This window comes from Alosa sapidissima, chromosome 13, assembly GCF_018492685.1.
Source record: "Alosa sapidissima isolate fAloSap1 chromosome 13, fAloSap1.pri, whole genome shotgun sequence".
Taxonomy (NCBI): Eukaryota; Metazoa; Chordata; class Actinopteri; order Clupeiformes; family Clupeidae; genus Alosa; species Alosa sapidissima.
In genome coordinates this window covers 8,796,975-8,818,795 of record NC_055969.1, presented here as the reverse complement: position 1 = coordinate 8,818,795, position 21,821 = coordinate 8,796,975, and the positions used below count along the sequence as shown (strand labels likewise).

The 21,821-nt window shown below is 42.4% G+C and overlaps 1 protein-coding gene across 1 annotated transcript; it reads right to left on the bottom strand.

Annotated features, from left to right (window-relative positions):
- Window positions 1-6,351: 6,351 nt before the first annotated feature.
- Window positions 6,352-12,631, bottom strand: barhl1b (BarH-like homeobox 1b). The gene is made up of 3 exons (XM_042060641.1): window positions 11,288-12,631; window positions 9,236-9,458; window positions 6,352-8,168 (listed from the first exon to the last, which is right to left on the bottom strand). The coding sequence occupies exons 1-3, from the start codon at window positions 11,739-11,741 to the stop codon at window positions 7,874-7,876; spliced, it is 972 nt and encodes a 323-aa protein (XP_041916575.1). The 5' UTR covers window positions 11,742-12,631; the 3' UTR covers window positions 6,352-7,873.
- Between the last annotated feature and the right edge of the window lie 9,190 nt (window positions 12,632-21,821).

Genomic DNA, 21,821 nt, shown 5'->3' with positions numbered 1-21,821 from the left:
TATATACACGTGTGCACACAAATACATCACTTACAAAAAGAACACCACACACATACAACACAAACAATGTACAAACACTGAATTTCTTTTCACACACACACACACACACACACACCCTTATGGCAGCTGCCCCCTTCACTGGTGTCTGCCAGGCATCTCACAGTCAAGGCGTTAAAAATACATGTAACCCTCTGCTCATCCTTAATTCATGGGCTTTCTTCTCGCCTGTGTTTATGGAGTAAGCAGCCTCCCTGGGTGCTACGCGCTGACCCTGGGGGGAGCAAAGGTGTTCCAGAAAGTTCCCTCTCCTAATCTAGCGCTCTTTAAGTGAGCCCATAGCATGGAGCGGCTGCTCTATATATGCACGTGGCCGTATAGGTGTTGTATAAACAGGAATGGGGATGAATGTGGCTCCAGGTGCACACTATTCTCCGCAGGGCAAATTAGACCACACTGTGTTCTGTATGTTTTGACTGTGCTTGCTAGACTGTGTGTGTGTGTGTGTGTGTGTGTGTGTGTGTGTGTGTGTGTGTGTGTGTGTGTGTGTGTGTTCATGTGTATGTGTATGCACTGTGTACTATGTACTGTGTGTAACATTGTGTGTTTGTGGTTCTCTGCATGTCTATTGATGTGCAGTATGAATGTTTTCTTTACATTACTGGTGTTGGTGGATGAACAAGAAACAAAAATTATTGAAATTATTTGTTTGTGGAGGGCACTGTGATGCAAGCGACTGCAGTGTCCATACAGTCAGACCTGTGGTCATTTCTCGATCCTACCCACTGATCTATAAAGTTCTTTATAAATCAGTGATTCTACCCCATTTTTCTCCCACTTGCTTCCTGTCACTCTTCACTGTCCTATCTGATTAAAAGCCCAAAATGTACTTACAAATTATTTTATTTTTTTTCAAGAAAAACAAAAGAAATACATATCCCTGTTTACTCCGTAACTGTATCAATAAACACAGTAATTGTCAGTGTGAAACAGGACCTTGATAGTCTAACACAACCCTAACCCAGCTCAGTCTCTAATGAAACCACTAAGCCACTATCAGTGTAACCATGCTTTGTTACTCAGTAGATTACTTCTTGTTTTGCACTGTCTATATGTCAACCTCTCTCTGCCTTTGCTGTGTGTGTGTGTGTTGTAAGTGTTTTCCTTTTATCTTGTACCCTTAAATTACACAAAGAGCTGGTGATGTTGGTGTTGACATTTTTACCTCCAATGCATGTCGTCAGTGTGGCAAAGGCAAAGCGACTGGACGCACAGAAGACATGTTATCTAAGCACAGCTGAGGCATATTCCCAGAGGCATCCTCTCCTCTCTGTGTCATATCGCTGTGCTTTCTTTTGTGTGCTGTGTGGGTGTGTGAGGGTGTGTGAGGGTGGGGGGGTGAGAGACTGAGTGAAGTGGGTATGTGTGTGTGTGTGTGTGGTGGTGGGGGGGGGGGGGGGGGGGTGTTGAGTGACCACCAGGGCTCTTTCTAACCAGGACTTATTGATTAGATAATCACCCTGTAATCTAATAGCAGTGTGCTTTACATGCTCCCCTGCTGTGCAACACGGTTATTACTGACCAGAGGGCGTGTGTGTGAGAGGCCAATCGAGTTGTCACCATCTCCATAGGTTTGGTTAGTGAGATGAGAGATAGGAGCCCTACAACAACTATGCATTGTTGTTGTTGTTATTATTCTTGTTATCTGGTATGTCAGGACATGAGCTCTCCTGGTGGAGCTATATGTGTGTACAAATCTTTTATGTGAGGTTTTGCAATCTGAATGCAAAGGTTTCCAATTAAAATGAATGTGAGTGTGTGTGTGTGTGTGTGTGTGCGTGCGTGCGTCCATGTGTCCTCAGACAGGCGTCTCTCATGCTGGTTGCTAGTCGTACACTTTACACTTAATTACATCTTCTAGTCTTGCTGTCCTCTCTCTCTCTCTCTCTCTCCCTCTATCTCCGTGTGTTTCCCTCTGTGTGTTAGAGAGAAAAGTGTTCATTATTTGCGGAGATTGGGATGTCAATACTTGTGCCCCTGACCTGGGCTTGGAATGCTTTGGGTTTTATTGGGGAGATGATTGCTTGGTTGTCTGCTGGTTGGCTTGGTGTTCTTTCATTCTCTCTCTCTCTCTCTCTCTTGCGTTCTCTCTCTCCCTCCCTCTCTCTCTTACTCTCTCTCACACACACATACTTTACTTTCCTAACAAATCATACCTTCAGGCTACACTAGTGTTTCTTACATAGGGCAGTGCCATGGGGACTATCTTCTCTTTCTAACAGTCTTCCTCTCTCTATCTCACATTTTCTGTATATCTTCTCCAGTCTCTCTATCCATCCTTCTCTCATCTTCTGTCTGTTTCTCCTCTACACCTTTCTCTCTTTCTTCCTGGCAATCTAAGGTGTTTGTGTGTGTACATCTTTATCGCTCTCACATGATCCCTCTCCTCCATCTTCCTCCTCTCCCAAATGTGTGCACGCCTTCAGTGTCTCTATTGTTGGCTCCTCCCTCTCCCTCTCTCTCTCTCTCTCTCTCTCTCTCTCTCTTTATTTCTCTCTCTTTCTAAGATAGCATCTCATCTCATCCAACCATTCGTTCTGTTCCCAGTTACACTGATGGTGTCCTCTAAAGGGTTTCCTCTCTGTGGCCTGCCTGACAGATACAGTTATAAGGCACTTTAGAGTGTTTGTAGTTGGCCATCCTTCACTCTGTATGTGTGTGTAAGAGAGAGAAGTAGAGAGAGAAAGTGTGTGTGTGAGAGAGAGAGAGAGATGGTGAGAGGACGAGATAGTTAATATCGGTCGCTTAAGCTTTTTACACTCGCCAGGGTCACCTAGGAGCCTTGGCTCACCAGCAGGTGTGAGGGACCCATGTATCCCCTCTGCCCCACTTTTGGTGCTCATCCCTGGGTATGAGTCTCTCAGCGCCCTGCCTGTCTGCCTCTCCTTCCAAAGCATTACTGTATGGAGATGTGGTCTCCGATGTAGTAGTAAGCTATACAGAGCAGCAAGGTAAACTCCCCCGTGAACACAACACAGCATTAGTTTAACTTCAGTTAAATTATGACTCAAAACAGACACTGCAGAGATTCTGTTGTGTACTCATTACATGTGCAGTTACAGTGAAAATACTTTAACAAGTATTTCACTGTGGTGCATTGTTTCAATGTGCCATTTTATTTTTTATGTAATACTGACAATATCTCTGTCTGCAGTGCATTGTACTGGTTTCTGTTTGCTTTGCTTTACCAATTTTCTTTGATTGTTTTATTTATCAGTTTTGATCCTAAAATCACAATAAAGAAAACTTATTTTGTGTCAGGTGCTAGGATTTCCTGATATTTAAAGGAGTTAGAATGTGTTTTTGCTAGTATCTCCTAATTAAGATCATTCACATAGCGTAAAATTAGACTGTTCCAATTGTGGCTAATAACAAAATATCTTCATTATTTGTTTCTCAGTAACAATATAATGTAATGAAGTTGCATCTTAATTTGTTATTGGCCTTAGAAACCATCTGACCAAAAGTTCTTAAGTAATTTTGACCTTGACCTCTTATTTTTAATTTTGGAAATCGTTGGATCTACTTCTCCATATTCCTGACAAACAGAATAAATTAGTCTTTTATTTAAAAATAAGAAAAAGAAGGTTCAGTTGGTTCTTGCATGGTGAGGGACACTGAGAATATTCTGTCTAAAAATGACATTCGCCCACATCAGAATGCGAATATGGCTTTGATTGGTTCCTAATTTCATGTGAAGGCTGTTTTGTTTGGTTTTTATTCTGAATCAATGAGCATAATCACAGTCACTGATCCGTCGGCTCTAAGCCTCTCCGTGTTGTGTTTTTGTTTGTCGGGAGCCCCAGCGAGACTCTATCCGCACTTCATTAACCCTGAGCCGGGGACAATCCGTGCTAAGAGCCGGGGGATTTACCAGGATCCTTTCACATGCAAAAACCTCCGCATCTTTTAACGAGACCAGTCCAGCTTTTCTTGCAATCAGCTGCGCACTTCGCAAGAATAACCCTTTTTTCATTAATATTGAAGAGTTCCCCAATCACCATCCTTTTTAAGTTATCAGTGAGATCACAGAAAACATTCTTAAATACAGTCATGTCCGAATACTGTACTGTGTTGTCAGTTATTAAAATATTTCCATAACAGGTTCTGCAATAATAAGTCTTAAATAAATAGTCTGAATTCGTTGTGCTTACTTGTCGCGGCCTCCCCCTAATTTTTATGTTTCAATTACGGATGATATATGGGGCAACGAAGAAGTTAATGTCATAGCGACCGCCGAGGGAGGCTCATGACATGTGCTATGCGAAAGTTGCAGCGGGGGACGGCACAATCATACCCGTTATCGACTTTCAATTAAAAGCTATTAAAGTCTTTTGTCTAATCGTTAATATCCCATTCAGCGAACCTGTCAGTTTGAACTCCCCAAACCCCGGGCATCACGGGCAGATCTTTCGGTTTGTTTAAAGTCAGTCTCCGCACCAGAGGGGGGCGGGAAAGGAGGGGGCACCCAGGGCACCGCTGACCAGCTGTCCCCTTCGCTGATCCGGCCCACTGTCAGCATCGCCCGGTCACCAGCTGTTGGAGCAGTTTGGCAAAGAGCAGACTACCCACACTTTCAAGAAAAGAGCATGGAAACAATCCATTTCCAAATGGGATCATTTGGGGCACTTAAACAATTACACACTTAGGCCGGCTATTAATATTTCATCCACATATTGTTTATGAAAAACGAATGAAAATGGCACTATAAATGGCCATTTGCTCAGCCAGGCGTGCTGACTGAGTGCTGGTATTATAAAATGGATGTGCGCGTAAGCTGATCAAATGTGGCGCTCTTTGCCACTTGTCCCTGCTGGACACCTGACCATTTACAGACAGAGAGGGAGAGAGAGGTGGACATTGCCACGATGCGAAATATTTAGTCCCACTAAAATAAATCTACGGGCGACATGGACCAATGAGACATACCTAATATGTTCATAAAAAGATACAGTAAGATTAAACTTTTGGGATATCAAGATATCAAGACAGAATTAAATTTCTCGTTTTTTACTGGCAATTTGGCAACACCAAAATCCGCGCGATAATCTCTTGGCGTCTCCGAAAGGTTAAGGTTGATACCATCGCTCCTCTCCCGACTGACATTCTTTTTTAAATAACTTTTTGGGTCTGACAAATTAAATCCGCGATGCTAACCAAATAGTGTGGGGTTTGAGCAAAGTGTTTGACAGACATGTTCAAAATTATTCAAACACCTTGCTACTAATAGAATTTCAACTGCCATTTCATTATGTTTCTCGACTGAAGTTGTTGGCGTTGTCATTTACCTCCACCGACGCAACCAACTTCTAGTCATAAATTGTGAAATGCTCTTTAATTAGTTTTATATAACTACCGTCTAGGACAATGATACTTTAAGTCTAGGCAACAGTCCTTTCAACTTGAGCCAGAGAGATAGTGAATTGTTATATTAAGTGAACTCAAAGAGCACGAAGGCTATGTCAGGGGACCATATATAGTTTCAATAGGACCTACTTGCGGTCCTGCATTTTGCTGCATTTCTATAGTTTGTTGATAGTTGTTTTAAGCGTTAAGTCATGGGAAAAATAACATTTTGGTTTGTGGAAACGTATTGGTCAAATGTTTTGTTGTATACTGCATCTAAACCCTAGCACACCATAAAGAGTGGTTATCATAATTTAATCAGGTTTAAGTGAAGCGGTGGATTGCAGCTGGAATGGCTTGCAATGGATGTGTACTTGGAAATTACAGAGGGAAAGTTTGCAGGTGGTCATAATTCTGTATCTCCTAGAATTTCTGTGTTTCTGATTAATACATGACTGTGATTTTTTTATTTACGTGATCTTAGTATAAACTATTAAGAACAAATTCTGACACAATTTTTATCATTAGGAATGAAAATACATTTACGAATTGCGCAGTTCATATTTTGAGTTTTTGTGCTCTGCAACACATTGCATGTTACTCTCTGCATAAGCAGAATGTTATCCAAAGCCCTCCTCATTGATTGGGGGCGTCAAGTAGGCTACTTTAACTCAAAGATTGATACATATCCTAGTGTTCCTAGAACAGCACCAAATGATGGGCGGGGGGGGGGGGGGGGGGGGGGGGCTTTACCCATGCACATAGCCAATCTGTCTCCCATAATCTCTCCAATGAAGGGGGGAGAGAAGTGAGAAAAAGCAATTTTACCCGTGAGTTGAAGCGGCAGCAGCAATATTCTCACACACCCCCGAACACGACCCCCCCCCCCCCACACACACACACTCATTTACACACGTGGCTACACACCCGAGTCTCATTCAGTGCATATGTAATGAAAGGATCTTTATTTGCACATTTATAAAAGTAACGCTCCTCACCTCGGCTCCCCCTGCACGCCCAACCTCAGTAGTTCTGCAGGTGTGTGTTGGGGTTGTAAAAAAGAAACCAACAAAAAAGAAGGTAAGGGATAAAAAGGAATTGCACTTGCTGCACAGGGGAACCTATATAAATTGAAATACGATAATCACTTCACAAATTAATATGTCCAATATACAGCTTCACCAAAAATAGTAACAAGATGGTTTCATATACCCAATGACAAAAATAATGCACAATGTCTAATGCCTCAATACGCCTGACATGTTTGAGCAGGAAGGAGAGGAGAGCCATATTGGCAACACACTCCACATTACCATAATTATTATCTAATGGTTCGTCAGAATCCAATGATTAATTATTAAAGTGGCTGATTTTTCTTTATACCAAAGAAGATATGTATGTCAACTCTTTCTCTCTCTTCCTCGTTCTCTCTGTCTCCTCCTCTTAAGCTACTCGCCCTCTCTTAGTATTGTTCTAAAATGGAATGCTTGAATCTTTATTATACAATTTGATGATGAACGGTAGAAGGATGTTCTTAGGGCTAGAATGTTTTTACTGATTCTTTTAGTTCAGTCTTGGTGGCTGTTGGACATCCAGTTTAATCTTAATATGTCCTGTCCTCTGTGACATTGGACTTCCATTGGCTTCATTTTGGTCCCGATGACCCTGCAAACTAAACTTGACAAATGAACGTTTTTCGTCAATTTGTAACTTCCCATGAAGTTGGGAAATCTGAGAATTCTTGCCGAAATGTTCAGCCTTGGGTGCTACTGCCTTGGATCCCCTTCGCCTTGACACTTAAGAGATCATGAGAAGGATGCACACGAGAGAACGTCAAAATATATTAAATCAAGGTTCTGTCTTTGAATATAACACAAAATATTCTTATTTACACGTATTTTTCTCCTTCTGTACATTCTTTTATGTTAATGAAGTCGCCTAATTAAAGGCAATTTTCCAAGATTTTCTACGTAGAAATGAATTTGAGATGTTTGGGAATCTATGGAATGTCTCGATTTTGGAAATAGTATGCCTACAGTTATATTCAATTGTAATATCCTGTAGCGTCAATTGTATAATAATAATAATCATAATAATAATAATAATAATAATAATCATGATAGTTGGTGTAGAAACAAAATGGCTCCTGATATTTTAATATTCAAGTGACAGCAACATTATTGCGCCCTTGTTGAAGTTGCTGTGATTATACTGTCCTACAAAGAAATTCTGAGGGTAAACAATATATAAATATATATCCATGATAAATACAACGGGGAAAATAAATAAATAATAAATAGGTCTAATGAACATTATTCAATTATTCAGTCCTGGTGTTCGTTGTGGCTTTTTAAAAGACATGACTTGATTCATATGTCATCAGTTATAGATTTTTTTTCTTTCTCACTGTTTTTCTTTTTTTCATGAAGTTCCAAGCTGCCGACTTAAATGTGAGTCCAGTGTAACCGGCTCATCGCGGCTGCGTGGGCCGCGGCAGCACGCCAGAGAGGGAGGTTAAGGGTGGCGGTGGCTCGCTTCCGCCCTGAAGACCATGTAGAAGAATCCGCGGGACGAGAGGTCGTTGCAGAGCCGGTGGAGGGGCCGAAGGTCCTCTGTACAGATATAGCGCCGCCCCGGGATCCAAGTTGGACACCAAACTCTGTGGGTAGAAGTATGGCGAGGGGAACATCCTTTGCAGAGCGGAGTAGTTTCCAGCTTCCGCTAACAGTTCAAGTCCCACTGCCGTTTGTCTCTTCCACTTGGTCCTTTCCCAAGAGAAACCCGTGTTAATTTTAGCATTACAGAAACTACTACATACAAATAAAACAAAACCCTACCAAACAATTTATACCACATCTAAGCGCACACATATTTGATCTGTGACCTGTCTATAAATGGCCTACACACAATAATGAAAACACATTGCACGAGCTCGTTTGCATCCTAAACTCATGATGCATGATCTTGAAATCAGCCAAGTCAATGTCCTGACAAATATTAATACTACAAATAATTACTTACATACCAATTTATATGATACATTGCATTCTAAAAGTAATCAATTGTGTTATATTTAGGCAACATACTTGAAATCACTGACATGGCCTATTTCTGTCGTAATTTACACTGATGTAAATAGTGACCATGCAGCCTTGAAGCCGGTTTTAGTAAATTATTGATAATATTAATAACCGTGAAGGTATATGTAGAAATCTTAATTATTCATAAAGAGCAGTAACACTACTTTATAATTTATGTCAGAAAGTGTTGTTTGTATACCTTATCTATTGTTTAAAGGCTGCATATCATGACAAAACTGAGCACCATCTTGTTACGTTTTATATTAAAATTAAAAGAATAATGTAGAAAGGCCTACACAATGGAGCTAAACTACTTAAATGTATTGTGGGCATCTGCTTTCCTGACTGTTAGTTACAAAAAATGTGATCCATTTGATGTCTCAATAAAAAAGACACAAATTGTAGACAATCCATTAGTATTCTTAATATAACTGCGATGTATGCTTTATCGCATGTGCATGCGTAAAAAGTACAAAAAGAGCTATCCAATAAGAACCAATTCTGTCTAAAAAAAACATCCTTTGGGAGTAGCCTAACTTCTCTAGGCCTAAATAAATAAACTCTTCTCAGTGTATTTCTCGTCACCTGAAAATGTGTGATTTGAATTGACAAGAACTTTTAGTCTGTTGAATGGGAAACTTTCTTTTTTTAACCCGCCATTAAGACTATTAGGGTGTCTCGGTCGAGTATGTCACCAACCAAAATATTTTGTGTCGTCCAACAGTAAAAGAACCAATAAAATGTGTGCTCACCTCCTATTCTGGTACCAGGTTTTCACCTGTGTGTCAGTGAGATTTAGCGAGGCTGCCAGCTCCATCCGGTCTTGCACGCTCAGGTACTTTTGGCGCTCGAAGCTGCGCTCGAGTTGGGCCAGTTGATGGTCCGTGAAGGCGGTGCGCGCCTTCCGGGGCTTCTTCAGGCGGACCTGCGAGCTGTCCCTGCTGCTTGAAATTTCTCTGTCGCCTTCTTCTTTCACTGAAAGCATGAACCCAGTTTTATGAGATATTTAAAAAAAAAAATGCACCACAGGAAGTTAACGCTTAAAGTTGAAGTCAGAACTTTGGAGAGTGGTTCACAATTTCAGCTTTGAAATAATGTAGGCCTATTACCATTGCAGTTCAACATTTAAATAGGCCAGCATTTCCTTGATAAAATGTCCAACCGTTTTTTTTTTTTTTTTTTCAATTTGATTCAAGGTTTCATAAGAAGTAATTTGATATGTTCTGTCATGGTCTGCGGAACTTGCTTCCGATGCCTAGTGGCTGTTTATTGGGGGTTGTGGCCTGATATCGAATTCGCCCTCTTTTTCAGTTAATCCAAGGGAAAAACATCTATTCTCTCTGAACCCCTAAAAAAGATAAAAAGAGCGATTCGCGAAGCAAGAGATCTTGCCAGTTGAATAGTTGAAGCGTCTCTCAAGGAGCACAATAATCCGGTTAATTGAGCCGCAAGGGAAGGGAATCTTTCAAGCGAGACGGCACAGACTTCACAGGGGCCTGGATAAGGGCGAAATAAAGAGTGAACCGGCTCTCCGCGTTACAAATCTGATTAGCACAGGGACAAATTGCATCAAATCCCTGCAATATTAGGAGGCGGAATCAGCGAAATCAAAGCGGCGTGCAGAGTCCTTACAAGGGCTTTAAAGCCTGACAGAGATGGGTGATTTTCTGAAACTCTTAAGAACTGCACTCCCTCCCTATATTTCCTATAGGTGGTGACCCTGAAGTTTGAACACAGCAAATTGGTGTCAATGACTACAGTGGTGTAATCATCACTGCTTGCAAATATAGCCTATAGGCCTAATATATATATATATATATATATATATATATATATATATATATATATATGTATATATATATATAAACATTGACAAAGAAATGGTGATTTGTATGTAAAATAGAAAATAGTAATATTAAACTATGGCTCAAAACAAGATAAGTGTATTAGTGTTACAAAATGTATTTATATATATTGTTCAGTGGATTTAATATATTGTTCACAATAGAATTACTTTTCATAAAAACATGTTTATAATTACAGCAATTATAGTCAGTCCTTTTTGTTTATGTTGATAATTGGTCTGTGAGTGAGTGGCCAGCGCCTCATTAAATACTTAATGAAAATGCCAAGTGCTATTAATGTGACAGGCTGTGAGATAGATAGATCTTTGATGACATGTGTCTGGAGCCGAACCTCTCGAATGCTTTATCATCCCTGTCTTCACCTCTTGGCCCGAACCTGAGCTTTCACGAGATATGAAGAATACACAGGCACCGCAGGCACATGCACTTTCGTAAAACTATAATCTTTTTTTTTGACGTTTTTGCTCAACAATAAAACATATTGCGTTTCAATGGCAAATATATTATTAATATCAAGCATTTAAAAAAATCTGAGTTAACAATCAAGTCAGGAAACAGGAACAGTTGAACTCCAGCTTTTTAAACAATGAAGAACTGTAGCAGGTGTAGAGTATAGAGGCCTAAATTGTAATTAGACTAAACTAGCCTACTTTAATCAACTAGTTTGATATAAACCGTTAAAAAACTAAATGAAATAGTTAATTTAATCTAAGAACATTTATATTTCATATGTAACCATCCATAAAAGTTCCTGTGGGTTAGGCTAATAGATTGACAGGAAGTTCCCTTGTGTGCGCTCGTGAACAAAAGTCAGCTATTCCACGGACTAGCCACATTAAAATGAACAATTCCTTCTGTCTTCATCAACCAATTGGCCGTGTTATCATCGTGCAATTTATTTACAAAACATGAATTGCAAATGCTTATCTTTCGCCTTACCTTTGTATTCGCTGTCTGATGAAGAATTACTGTGTATCTTTTCGATGTACTCGTCTGCTATTTTAGAGGCCAGTCGGCCCCCTTCTTGAGTTGGCTGGCCGTTGCTTGAATATGGCGCGCAAGCGGCCAGCGGTTTGCAGTCAGCTAAAATGTCTCTAATAAGGAAAGATGAGGTGACAGTCCGAGGCTGCGAACCGGCAGAGATCTGGCCGAGCTGGAGGTGGGCCGGCAGCCCGAGTGCGTGACCCTGTCGCTGGGCTGCCTCGTCTCCGCATTCTCGTCTCGGCGAGGGGGGAGACGAGCATTCGCTTTCCAGGTCAGACCGTGGGCTGAACTCCAGCGGAGAACGGCATTCCCCGACAAGACTGTCCCCTTTCGACATGACCGGACTGCCGGGTCTGTGTGAGAGTAGCGAGTCGATCCCAAAACTGGACCCGTTAGTGGACGGCTCCATAGTTCAGCAGCGCTTCGTCGAAGCTCAGTGCTCAGACTATCATTGGGATTCAGGCAAGTTCAGCTTGAATAGCGTAGGGCAAAAATAGCCTACAATTTAATCGTGTCGTATCCAGGAGGAAATTCCACAGTCTAGTCGAAAATCCAGTCTTTCAGAGAGTTTCTTGTTCCAGATATATTTTCATGTAGGCTAACTGTACACACACAGGAAAAAAAAACTCACCAGGTTAACTAGGTTAAAGCAGTGGAAGAAATCGACCCCGTCTCCAGATATTTTCGTTTCCTCAGCCTACAAAAATCGATAGCGCTGGAAAATATTCTCAGTTGGCGAATTTAATTGATTCGCTGGATCCAGTTTTTCTTTCTAAGTGTCTCGACGTTGTTAATTTTGAATTATCATCGCATGGAGCATACCAGCCAGACACCACGCTAACATTCACAAGTTATACAGCACTTCGAGTAGCACCACCCTTGACAGCCGACCAGCACAGACGAGTTGATTTCAGCACCAAGGACAACGCTGCACTGACTACCTGGAGTTGAGCGGCGTTGAAGAGCCAATTGTTGAAATTTTCATCAGTTCAGAGGAAGTTCGTTGCTGTCACCAGGGCTTCTACAGTGCAGGAGCGAAGATCATTCTGTGCCAACTAAGTGATGTAACGCCAGCCACAAAAATGGACTGGTGAAAGGGAGAACACGAGGGAGAGACAGAGAAAGCGGAAGAGCGAATGCAAGAGAGGCGAATCAGAAATGAGGTAATGCAGGTTAAACAGACACATTGAGGGGAACTTAGGCTTCGAGGTGCGGAGGAAGGACGGAACGCCTAAAATGAAGTTGTGGGAAAACTCTGTTACTGGGTTTTTAAGGGCGCCTCGTCCACGTGAGTCCCCAGCGGCTGGTCTCTATTGGCTGAGGTGTATTTTGGGGTGTTGACTGGCTTGCGAAAAGGAAAACTGGACCCCCCACGCCCAACGAACCCCCCCTCTCGTCGTCCCTTCACGCTGATTAAAAGAGACACTGAATTCATTAGGAGACTCAGATCCAACTGTTTACAGGCAATTTTCACACTGTTTGCTTTCATTACATCATTGATGAGGCTGATAAAAGCCTTATTATAGGAGGCTGGTCTTTCCTTGCCCACTCTGTGAGCTCAATCATGTTCTGTCAAAATTCAAAACTTTAAAAAAATATTTTTAAATATTTGTTATGTGGTCGCATCAGTGCTAGTTACAGGAAATTCATGTTTTTTTAAGGCAATTTAAGTTTTTTTTAAGGCAATAATAAATAAAATATACATGAAAAGTATGTTATATTGTTAACCATTATTATTATTATTATTATTATTATTATTATTATCCAAAGGTATTTTGTAAACTGTTATCGTTTTCTCTTTTTACATGAATAAATAAAGCCATAATGCCTATTAATATGGTCAACTGATGGCCATTTCCATAAGTTTAAAAGCCTCGACATATCTGTTGACACTTGTTTTCACTCTTCACTTTCTCCACTATTTTTGGATCGTCTTGACAGCTTTAACCTAGCTTTGCAAAACGCGTGCAGCCCGATTATGGAACGAACGCGTCGTTTAGCGCATAATACGAGTCTAATAGGAGCAGAGCCAGAGCTAATGAGCAATAAGAGTGCCACGGAGCTTTCTGAAAGCGCCGTGTGACGCAAAACTTTAACACGCATGAAATACTATTGTCTTCTCCTCCATGTCTCTCCCCCGAACAGTTAGCCCCTCGTGACTCCCGACAGGGCACAATAATCGAGCCCCCCATCAGAACACCAGATTGGAGGCGCTATTGGGTTGTAGACACCGGCAGGTTAGTGAATCCGCGCCTCGCTCCCTGGGGGTCTCGATGCGGCTGCAAGCTGTCACAGCAAGGCGGGGGAAGAGACGGGGAGCAATGTGCTCTCACTTAAGTTTGTAATTTACGGTGGCACTATCTGCGGGTGTTAGGGTTTGGTATTTCTTTGCTTTCATTTTAAGCGCCCAAATTAATTCGTAGCCATTTGGTTCGAGCAACTCGTGACGTCATCCACAATCGGATTTAATTCGCAAAGTTTGGGATATGCTTGAAAATAAAAGAGTAGACTAGTTCATAAATAGTTCAACCTTTGCATCTCAACAACCCTATAGAGCCTTCTGCCTGCATTTGTGCTTGTTTTCAGATACATTCTATAAAGCAAGTTTAATTGATTTGCACTAAAGTTGACACATTCATGTATATTTGTTATGTGTAGGCTATATCATGTATAATTCGACAGGGTAAATGTAGCCTATCGTGTGAATTAAATGTTGTTGTTTTTTAATGTTGCAAAACTTCCTTGGACAGACGATTGCACTGATATTGAGATGGAATAACACACAACTCCACATTGGTTGCAATAAATGCCATTAAATGTTGAGAACCATTTACAAGGCCTGGATGAAGAATACATACCACAGGCCTGTTTGAACATTTTGTGAAGGAGGCGCTCAGATTCTGTTTTATGGCTCCCCATGTAGCGACTTGTCCAGCTCTAATCCTGCATGTAATTCCCAAGATATAATCACACACGCCAGGACAGTCATGAATACACGCCTTCGAATAATGATAAATGGGCTTACGAGAAAACGACGTTGTTCTACATTGCCTTTAGTGGTATCATTTGTAACACGTTTCGCAAGCCATCCAGTCAAGGAAAGTAAACAGGAGAGCATTTTCTCAGGTTCTGTTTCTAGTCTTAGTGTCATTTCACAAGGTTGAATTGATTAGTGTGTACATCACTAATGATCTCAATCCCCCTTGATTTTATGCAGAGGAGAAAGCATATGCTATCCTATTAAAGCAGGCAATAACCTGCACTCATATGCAAACATAATCGTTAAGAGAAGAGGGAGGAAAATGAGCGTTTTTATGTTACTCTATTTCATTGGCCTTTCTAACTCAGAAATGTGATTGGCTATGTTGTTCTTGTAATTTATAACTTTCCATTCTATAGTGTGGCCTGCTATAGCTTATATCTTTATTAGCTTTGTGTTGCAGTGGGACTTGCAGATCAGGTGAAAAGGGGTTGAGTTTGAGATCTGTAGATACCCAACCTCAAAATCCAACTCCGAGTTAACAGCTTTCCGTGTATTTTACTGTACGTGTTTTGATACATCACATTTGTTTTGTACAAATAAAAATGCCCTGTTTCGGATATACTTTGGCATCTCGGTCTTTGAAACATCTACTAAACACATAGCTATCGCCGGAAAAAAAACGAGAAAGATTATTTCATAAGAAAAGAGATGACTTTAGACAACAAACAAACAGTGGTTGGGAGGAGGGGGGATGCAACCTGGACCAGTCAGGGATGCAAATCCGCGCACCTTAAAGCCATCAGGTACGATACCTGACAGAAAATAATGAGATCCGCTGAATCTTTTATAAGGTTACCACTCACATTTCCCCGTCAGCTGTCACACAAGAAAGACTTTAGCACATGCATGCAGCAGGAGTAAACCTTCATCGCCTCATTAAACCTGACAGCGCCCGGACCGCCAGCCCGCAGCGGCCCGCGACACCGGCGCTACACCCCGTTTTGTGTCAGTAATTTGCAGGGGAGACATACCTAGCAGGGGGAAAAAAATCGGCAGGTGTGTGTGTCACAGAGAGAGGGAGAGTGCGTGCGCGTAAAGTGTGTTTATGGAGTCTATTCATATACCCTGATACATATATATGATTTCTGTGAAACAGGCATGGAGGCTAGGGAAAGACCAGCCACATCTCTCTCAGTGTGGATTTATGAGCCAGAGTAATACAGAGGAGAGAGGGTGAGAGTGAGAGAGAGGGAGAGAGAGAGAGGGAGAGAGAGATGACAGAGGCTTGAGGTGGTGGTGAATGTAGAGAGAAAGCAGAAGCTAGGGAGGAGGATAGTTCTGGTGTGGTGGTGTGTGTGTGTGTGGTTATGTGTTTGTGTGTGTGTGTTTGGGGTTGCAGGGGGGCTCAGTGAAGGAGGGAAGGGATGGTCTTGGGGGAGGGCGGAGAGAGAGAGCCAACGCGGCAGGAGTCTGATTCTCCCCTAATTGGAAGCATTGGGCATTGTCAACTGAGGATTTTCACTTGCTCACTGACAGGTAGAGCCGTCAGGATGATAGCCCACTTGTCAGCGCAAAAGACCAATAAAAACAAACCACTTTTGATTTAATTGGAGGCCTAGCCATAGCGGGGTGGGAGCTGGTCGGTGAGTGTTTGAAGGGAGAAGGGGGGAGGTTGGGGATTGCTCGAGGGAAAGAGTGCGTAACTCAGTGTGTGTGTATGTGTGTCAGACAGTAAGGGTGCAAGTACAGTGTATGTGTGTGTGTGTGTGTTCAGGGACGTTTGCAAAAAGCAAACCTCACATCTTCGGACAACCCTGAGCAGGGTGGACAGGGTTAGGCAGTGGTCGCCAGCATCCCCATGGTGCCACGCTTCCAGGCAAGCCTGTCTCTTTCTCCTTCTTTCTTTCTTTCTTTCTTTCTTTCTTTCTGTATCTTTTTCCTTCACTCCTTCTTTTTTCACTCTTTCCATCCCTCCATTATTTCCTCTCTGGGGGTGGCCGGCAGGGAAGTTAGCGCTGGATTTCCTCTTTGAGTGTTTCCCCTCAAACGGAGCGGCCTGTCCACCGCCACCGCTCAGGCCTCCAAGGAAGGGCCCGGCCCGAAGAGCTGACCCAGCTGACTGCCTCTGCAAACCGCTTGTGATTAAATCCATCATCCTCTCTCTCTCTCTGTCTCTGTCTCTCTCATAATATCACTCTCTCGATTCAGTTCAATTGAATGTAGCAAATTTAACAGATGCAACGTATCAAATAGAGAATTTAACACTGACCGGTGGATCCATAAAATATATTGTTTTTTCTTTGTAGAAATGTGTTATTTCTCAGTGTATCCAGCACACACACAGCATACTCACACTATGCACTGACATGAGGTTAAGTGTCCCACCTGTTATTTTAAAAATCAGAATCAGTTCAGACAGTTTGGAGGGCAGGTAGCCTATAGGGCAGTCGGTGAAAAGAGATGGAAAGCCATAAGCTTTGTTATCCTTTCTAGACTGTCACTGTTTTGGAGGATATGGAATTGTTGCGAAACATTGGAAGCCTTGAGGTTTGACTGCAGCCACACTTGCAATTTCATACCGTCTATGCCGTCCGCAACAAATGGAAAGACACCTGCTAATCTGAATAGCCTACACAGTATCCCTTCGTGACGTGAATAGCCTAAACAGACCATAGTGGGACCTACCATATGGATGAATGTATGTTTGTCAGCTTGGCAGAGCTTCAGAGTGGTCACTTACCCGATAGCTTGGGCTCATTCCCTGCCCGCCTCGGCTCTCTCAACGCGCAAACTATGGCCAGCTCAAGTGCCCTAGTTAAGTTCAAGCTTTTGCTGTGTGGCTAGTGGTGATGGTCGGAGCTTCCAAGTTGTTCTTCCGACTTCAGTGTGTTCGTGTTCTTTTGAGTCAGACTCAGAACGTGGAAGCAACATAAACCAAAGAAGTTGTGTTGCTTATTTTACAACAAATTGAATGCCAGGATCATCGTCAGCTGTTTCCAGTATATGCAGGACAAACTGCACGTAGATATTGGAAACAGCTGACAGTGAAGCGCAAATATAGCCCTATATAAAAAATCGACACCAGTCATTTAAATAAATAACTTAAAACATGCATAGGCCTATTAAATGTTCCGGAGCAAAAACAATAGGGTCTATGTCTAGAAGCTAACAGGTTCAAACAGTTGTTTGAGATCATATTTACGTTAATTGGTGCAGTTTTGCAAGACACATTACAACGTTTACTTCGATATACTTCGATACTTCGATATGTAGAGTAGAGTAGAGTAGAGTAGTATGTAGAGAGCCCCCACAGAAGTGTCATTCTATTTTGAACATTGTCAGTGGTGAGAGTGTTTTTGATGTGTGTCCATGCCCTTTGCACTTGCATTGCAAGACAATTTGGACAATTTGCAAGCGCTCAATTTGCTCAAAACTGGACCAATTAACGTAATTATGCTCTCAAACAATTGTTTGAACCTGTTAGCTTCTGGAAATTGACCCTAGGTTGTTTTTGCTCCGGAACATTCCTTTAAGCCTACACATGAAACGTTTGTAGGCCTATTTTCTCTAATTAATGTGTCCGGGAGATGGACTATGGGAGATGGACTTGCAGAATGCAAGCGACATAACATAGGCTAATTATGTGCCAAGTTCGCATTAAAATCGCTTAGGCACCGAAGTCCATGGCCGACTACGAAGTGACGTCAAGTCCGCGACTCCTGTACCACACACTGGAGAATTTTCCCATTGGGAAACTAGTTTTCCTGATTATTCTGACTGACACTATATACCATACACAGGTTTCCAATGCCTTGTGTGTTCTCCATAGCCTAGAAATCTAGACGCGCCCCTAGGGCTAGTCTAGCAACTCTCTGTTGGCTTGTGAGCTCCAGAAATCGAAACTTAATCAGGACATTGAAATCGTGTATAGAGTCATTTGGTGGGCGTAACATAATGATTGATGGCAGAGTTGCAACGGTTTGGCTTGAATTCCCTGCTACTTGAAAACAAATATCCTATTGCGTCCTATTGCGTGCAGAGGGAATTTGAAAGACAACTGATTATCCCGCCCCTCGGACTGAGCACTGCGAACGGTGAGTGCCCAGACCCTACATTTTAATGTGGGTCTGGCTCGCCAGGCTATGTTCTCCAGCCTTACAAATGGCGAATTCGAGAGGGAGACAAGGCCTCAGCTATCGCAAACGGCATGACCTAACTGTGTGCTACGATGCCAGGGCAGGTGTGCTTTTACCAATTAGCCACAGGTGGTGACATCACTGATGCTCCAACTGTCAGTCAGTGTTACCTACCATGTTCCCCAAGCTGTCCTTACAGTATGTCAACCTGAATACATGTACATTTTGTGTGTACACTGAAACTTTATTATGAAGTATGTGTTTGTGTGTATTGTTTGTTGTAACTCTGTCAGTTACATCTTTTACAGAAGTGTCCAAGTTCCTGGATAAAGACAGACTTCACAAGAACTTTACTTCACAAGTAATTTTTTTCATGACACTAACAGTAGCTCTCATAATAAATCAGTGTCCTGTTATTTATCATTTATTTGGCATTTTAAAATAATTTCTTTTTATCTTCTCCAAGATAAACAATTGAAATATTCAGAATCCGATCTAGATTTTGGAAAGAATTATTTTATGTTTTAAGTTGAAGAAACATGCATTTTCTCTTTGACATTTGTAGCATTCCATCACCCACGCACACATGCTATTCTCCGAGCCCTGGTCGCATCATTGGTCGGGTGTTTTATAATTCTTGACAGAGTTCAACAAAGACATCTGCTTGGAGCGGTCGAGGGGACAAGCAGTGGGGCCAATGGGGAGGCAGGCGAGAGGGCAGGGACTGTGAGCGCCAACCATCCATCAACCCAGTGTAGAGGAGAGACAGGGACAGGGGGCAAGACTAGTTGGCACATCTGTAGCCCAGCGCCTCCAACCCAACCAAGGCCAAACCGGCCCAGTTCAACTCAGTCTCCACCCTGGTCCTCTGTGCCCCGTGTCTGTCATTGTAAAGAGAGGGTGTCTCCACACTCTGCCTCAGAGGGCAACTGTCCTGTAGCAGTGCTCTGGTGTCGGTCAGAACACAACATGGGGATGATGCTAAAATGTGAAAGACATAAGCTACACCCCTCTACCCTTCACCTGAAGGCACGTGAATTAGGCCAACAAGAGTACTGTAGATCACGGACACTTAAATACACAGCATTTTTTTCCAGATTGCTTTAAGGCAACAAAACAAACACCAATTGCATGTTACATACTTCTTGCCATCCTATATGATATGTCTACCAGTGATATCTATCTAACCAGTCGTGTCTTTCTCCATACCAATTTCCAAACCAAAAACCATGTGCAGCAAGCAGTGCTCATGTGTCTTTATAAAACATTGTATTTTACAATATTTCCATAATTGATCTTGCACTGCACTGTACATTGTGGTTTTGTTGACCCTTTTAACTGAGATATACTGTAGTTGTTTGCAAATTGAAGTGTTTGAAATATCTGTTGTGTTTGTGTTTCATCATGCAAGCCCTTGCACTTGGTATTAATGCAACATTCAATCCATGAGACTAAATGCTTCCCCTTATGCCCACCTCCAAGTTTATGTCATACCTGGCTAAAATTCTACGCTATCAAGTCAGATTCATATTTTGGAGAGCACATGCCAGATAAGAAAGCAGCTTAACTGGCAGCGTATAGAACACAGAATGGGGTTGTGGAGTTAACCATTATTAACTTGACAAATATGGATAACATCTGCCAATGATGCACTATGCATACATGAAAGAGTTGTGTGGTGCAGTATTAATGTGAAGTTGAAACAGAATTTCATTTCATGTTACACCTGGCATAAATATTCCCAACACAGACTGCTTTTCCTGTCACTCTAAATGCACAGACATGGTGAGAGCAAGTACTGCCAGTTAAGATTACAAATGGCGGTAAATGTGGAATAAACCAAAGCAAAGTTTTGAATTAATGTCCCTTTACTGCTAAGACAGTGATGCATACATAGAGCAGGTGTAAACCTCTCCCCACTATTTGGGGGAACTTGTGATCTGTTGCATAGTCAATTGATTCTGTTTCCAATCGCTAAGTTGTGGAATCATACAGTGAAATTCTATGGTGTGATTTGTATAGCCAATCAAGAAAATGTGCTTTACTAATTAAGCCTACACTGTTTCATTGCTTCCAAAGGTATCTCTTCAGAAGAACCTCGGCAGAAGGAACCAACATCTCTTCCACATGAACGACTGAATTGGCCATGTTGTTTCGGACCTACCTACCATGAAGGAGACCTGGATCCCTGGATCCTGGATTTTGAAAGGGCCTCTGATGTCTTCATGATCTTTTCCACTCTGAGCCATTGCAAAAGAGGCAGAACGATGCCTGAAGAGAAAGGTGCGTTCCCTTTTTTCCTTTTCATTAAGGGTTCAGGGTTCAATGTTAACCCATCATCGAGGCATTACTGAATGACGGGGGGTCGTGGGCACATTTTGGCTGCGAGTGGGGGCTGCTCCAGCTGCCATTGGGAGACACACACAAGCTGTCTAGCAGACTGTAGGATGCCCCCATGCCCCCCACCCCCCTGGGGGCAACAGAACCATGGCTGCCCCCTTACTCCCCTCTCCTCTGCGGGGGCACCTGGTATAGGTGTCGTGGGGCTGGTCTGACATCGACAAATCACTTCCCTGATTTAATGTGTGGCCGTCGGGGGGAAATCACTGTGGTATCATGGGAAATGTAGGTACCAGTGAAGATGGCCTGGACCAGGTTGTAGGCAAAGGACAGGGGCAGAGTGCCACAGGGAGAGGCGAAGGCAGGCAATTGTGCTGGTGTGGTGGAAATATAAATATTAGTTGATATAATGTCCTTTCTCTGGCTCCATCCTTATATTCTCTTTCCCTCTATGTCTGCTCTGTAAGGGGAGATTGGGTGAGGATGCTGCTGCACAGACTCCTCTGTGAAGGGCATTGTGACTCTCTCACCTTGTCTGCTTTCCAAGCTGGACAGATGTTGGGTTGAAACATCTCAATTATCTCCTTTTACTGGTAAAACTGGCTTTAGAAGTCCTCCCTGTGCAGTTTTTTTATCATTTTTATAATTTATCCAGATATCTCCACATGCGCACACTTACACTCACTGTCTAACTCTTTTACAGACACATACACAAACACATGTAGAAAACTACTTCGCTTAAACCTTTCATTGGCAAATGTGTCCACTTTCACAACCCTTCACCCCCCTCCCACACACACACACACACACACACACACACACGCACACACACTGCACTGTCCTCTTCATACTCTCCCTACAAATAAATGAACACTCACACACACACACACACACAAACACACACTCACACTCCTGCCGTGACTTTTATTGCTTCATTAGTGGCCGCCACATGCTTTAGTGCTCACCCACGCTCTGCAGGCTTCATAACGCTGATGAATTCAGACGGGGGTGTGAGAGAGGGATCATCCCG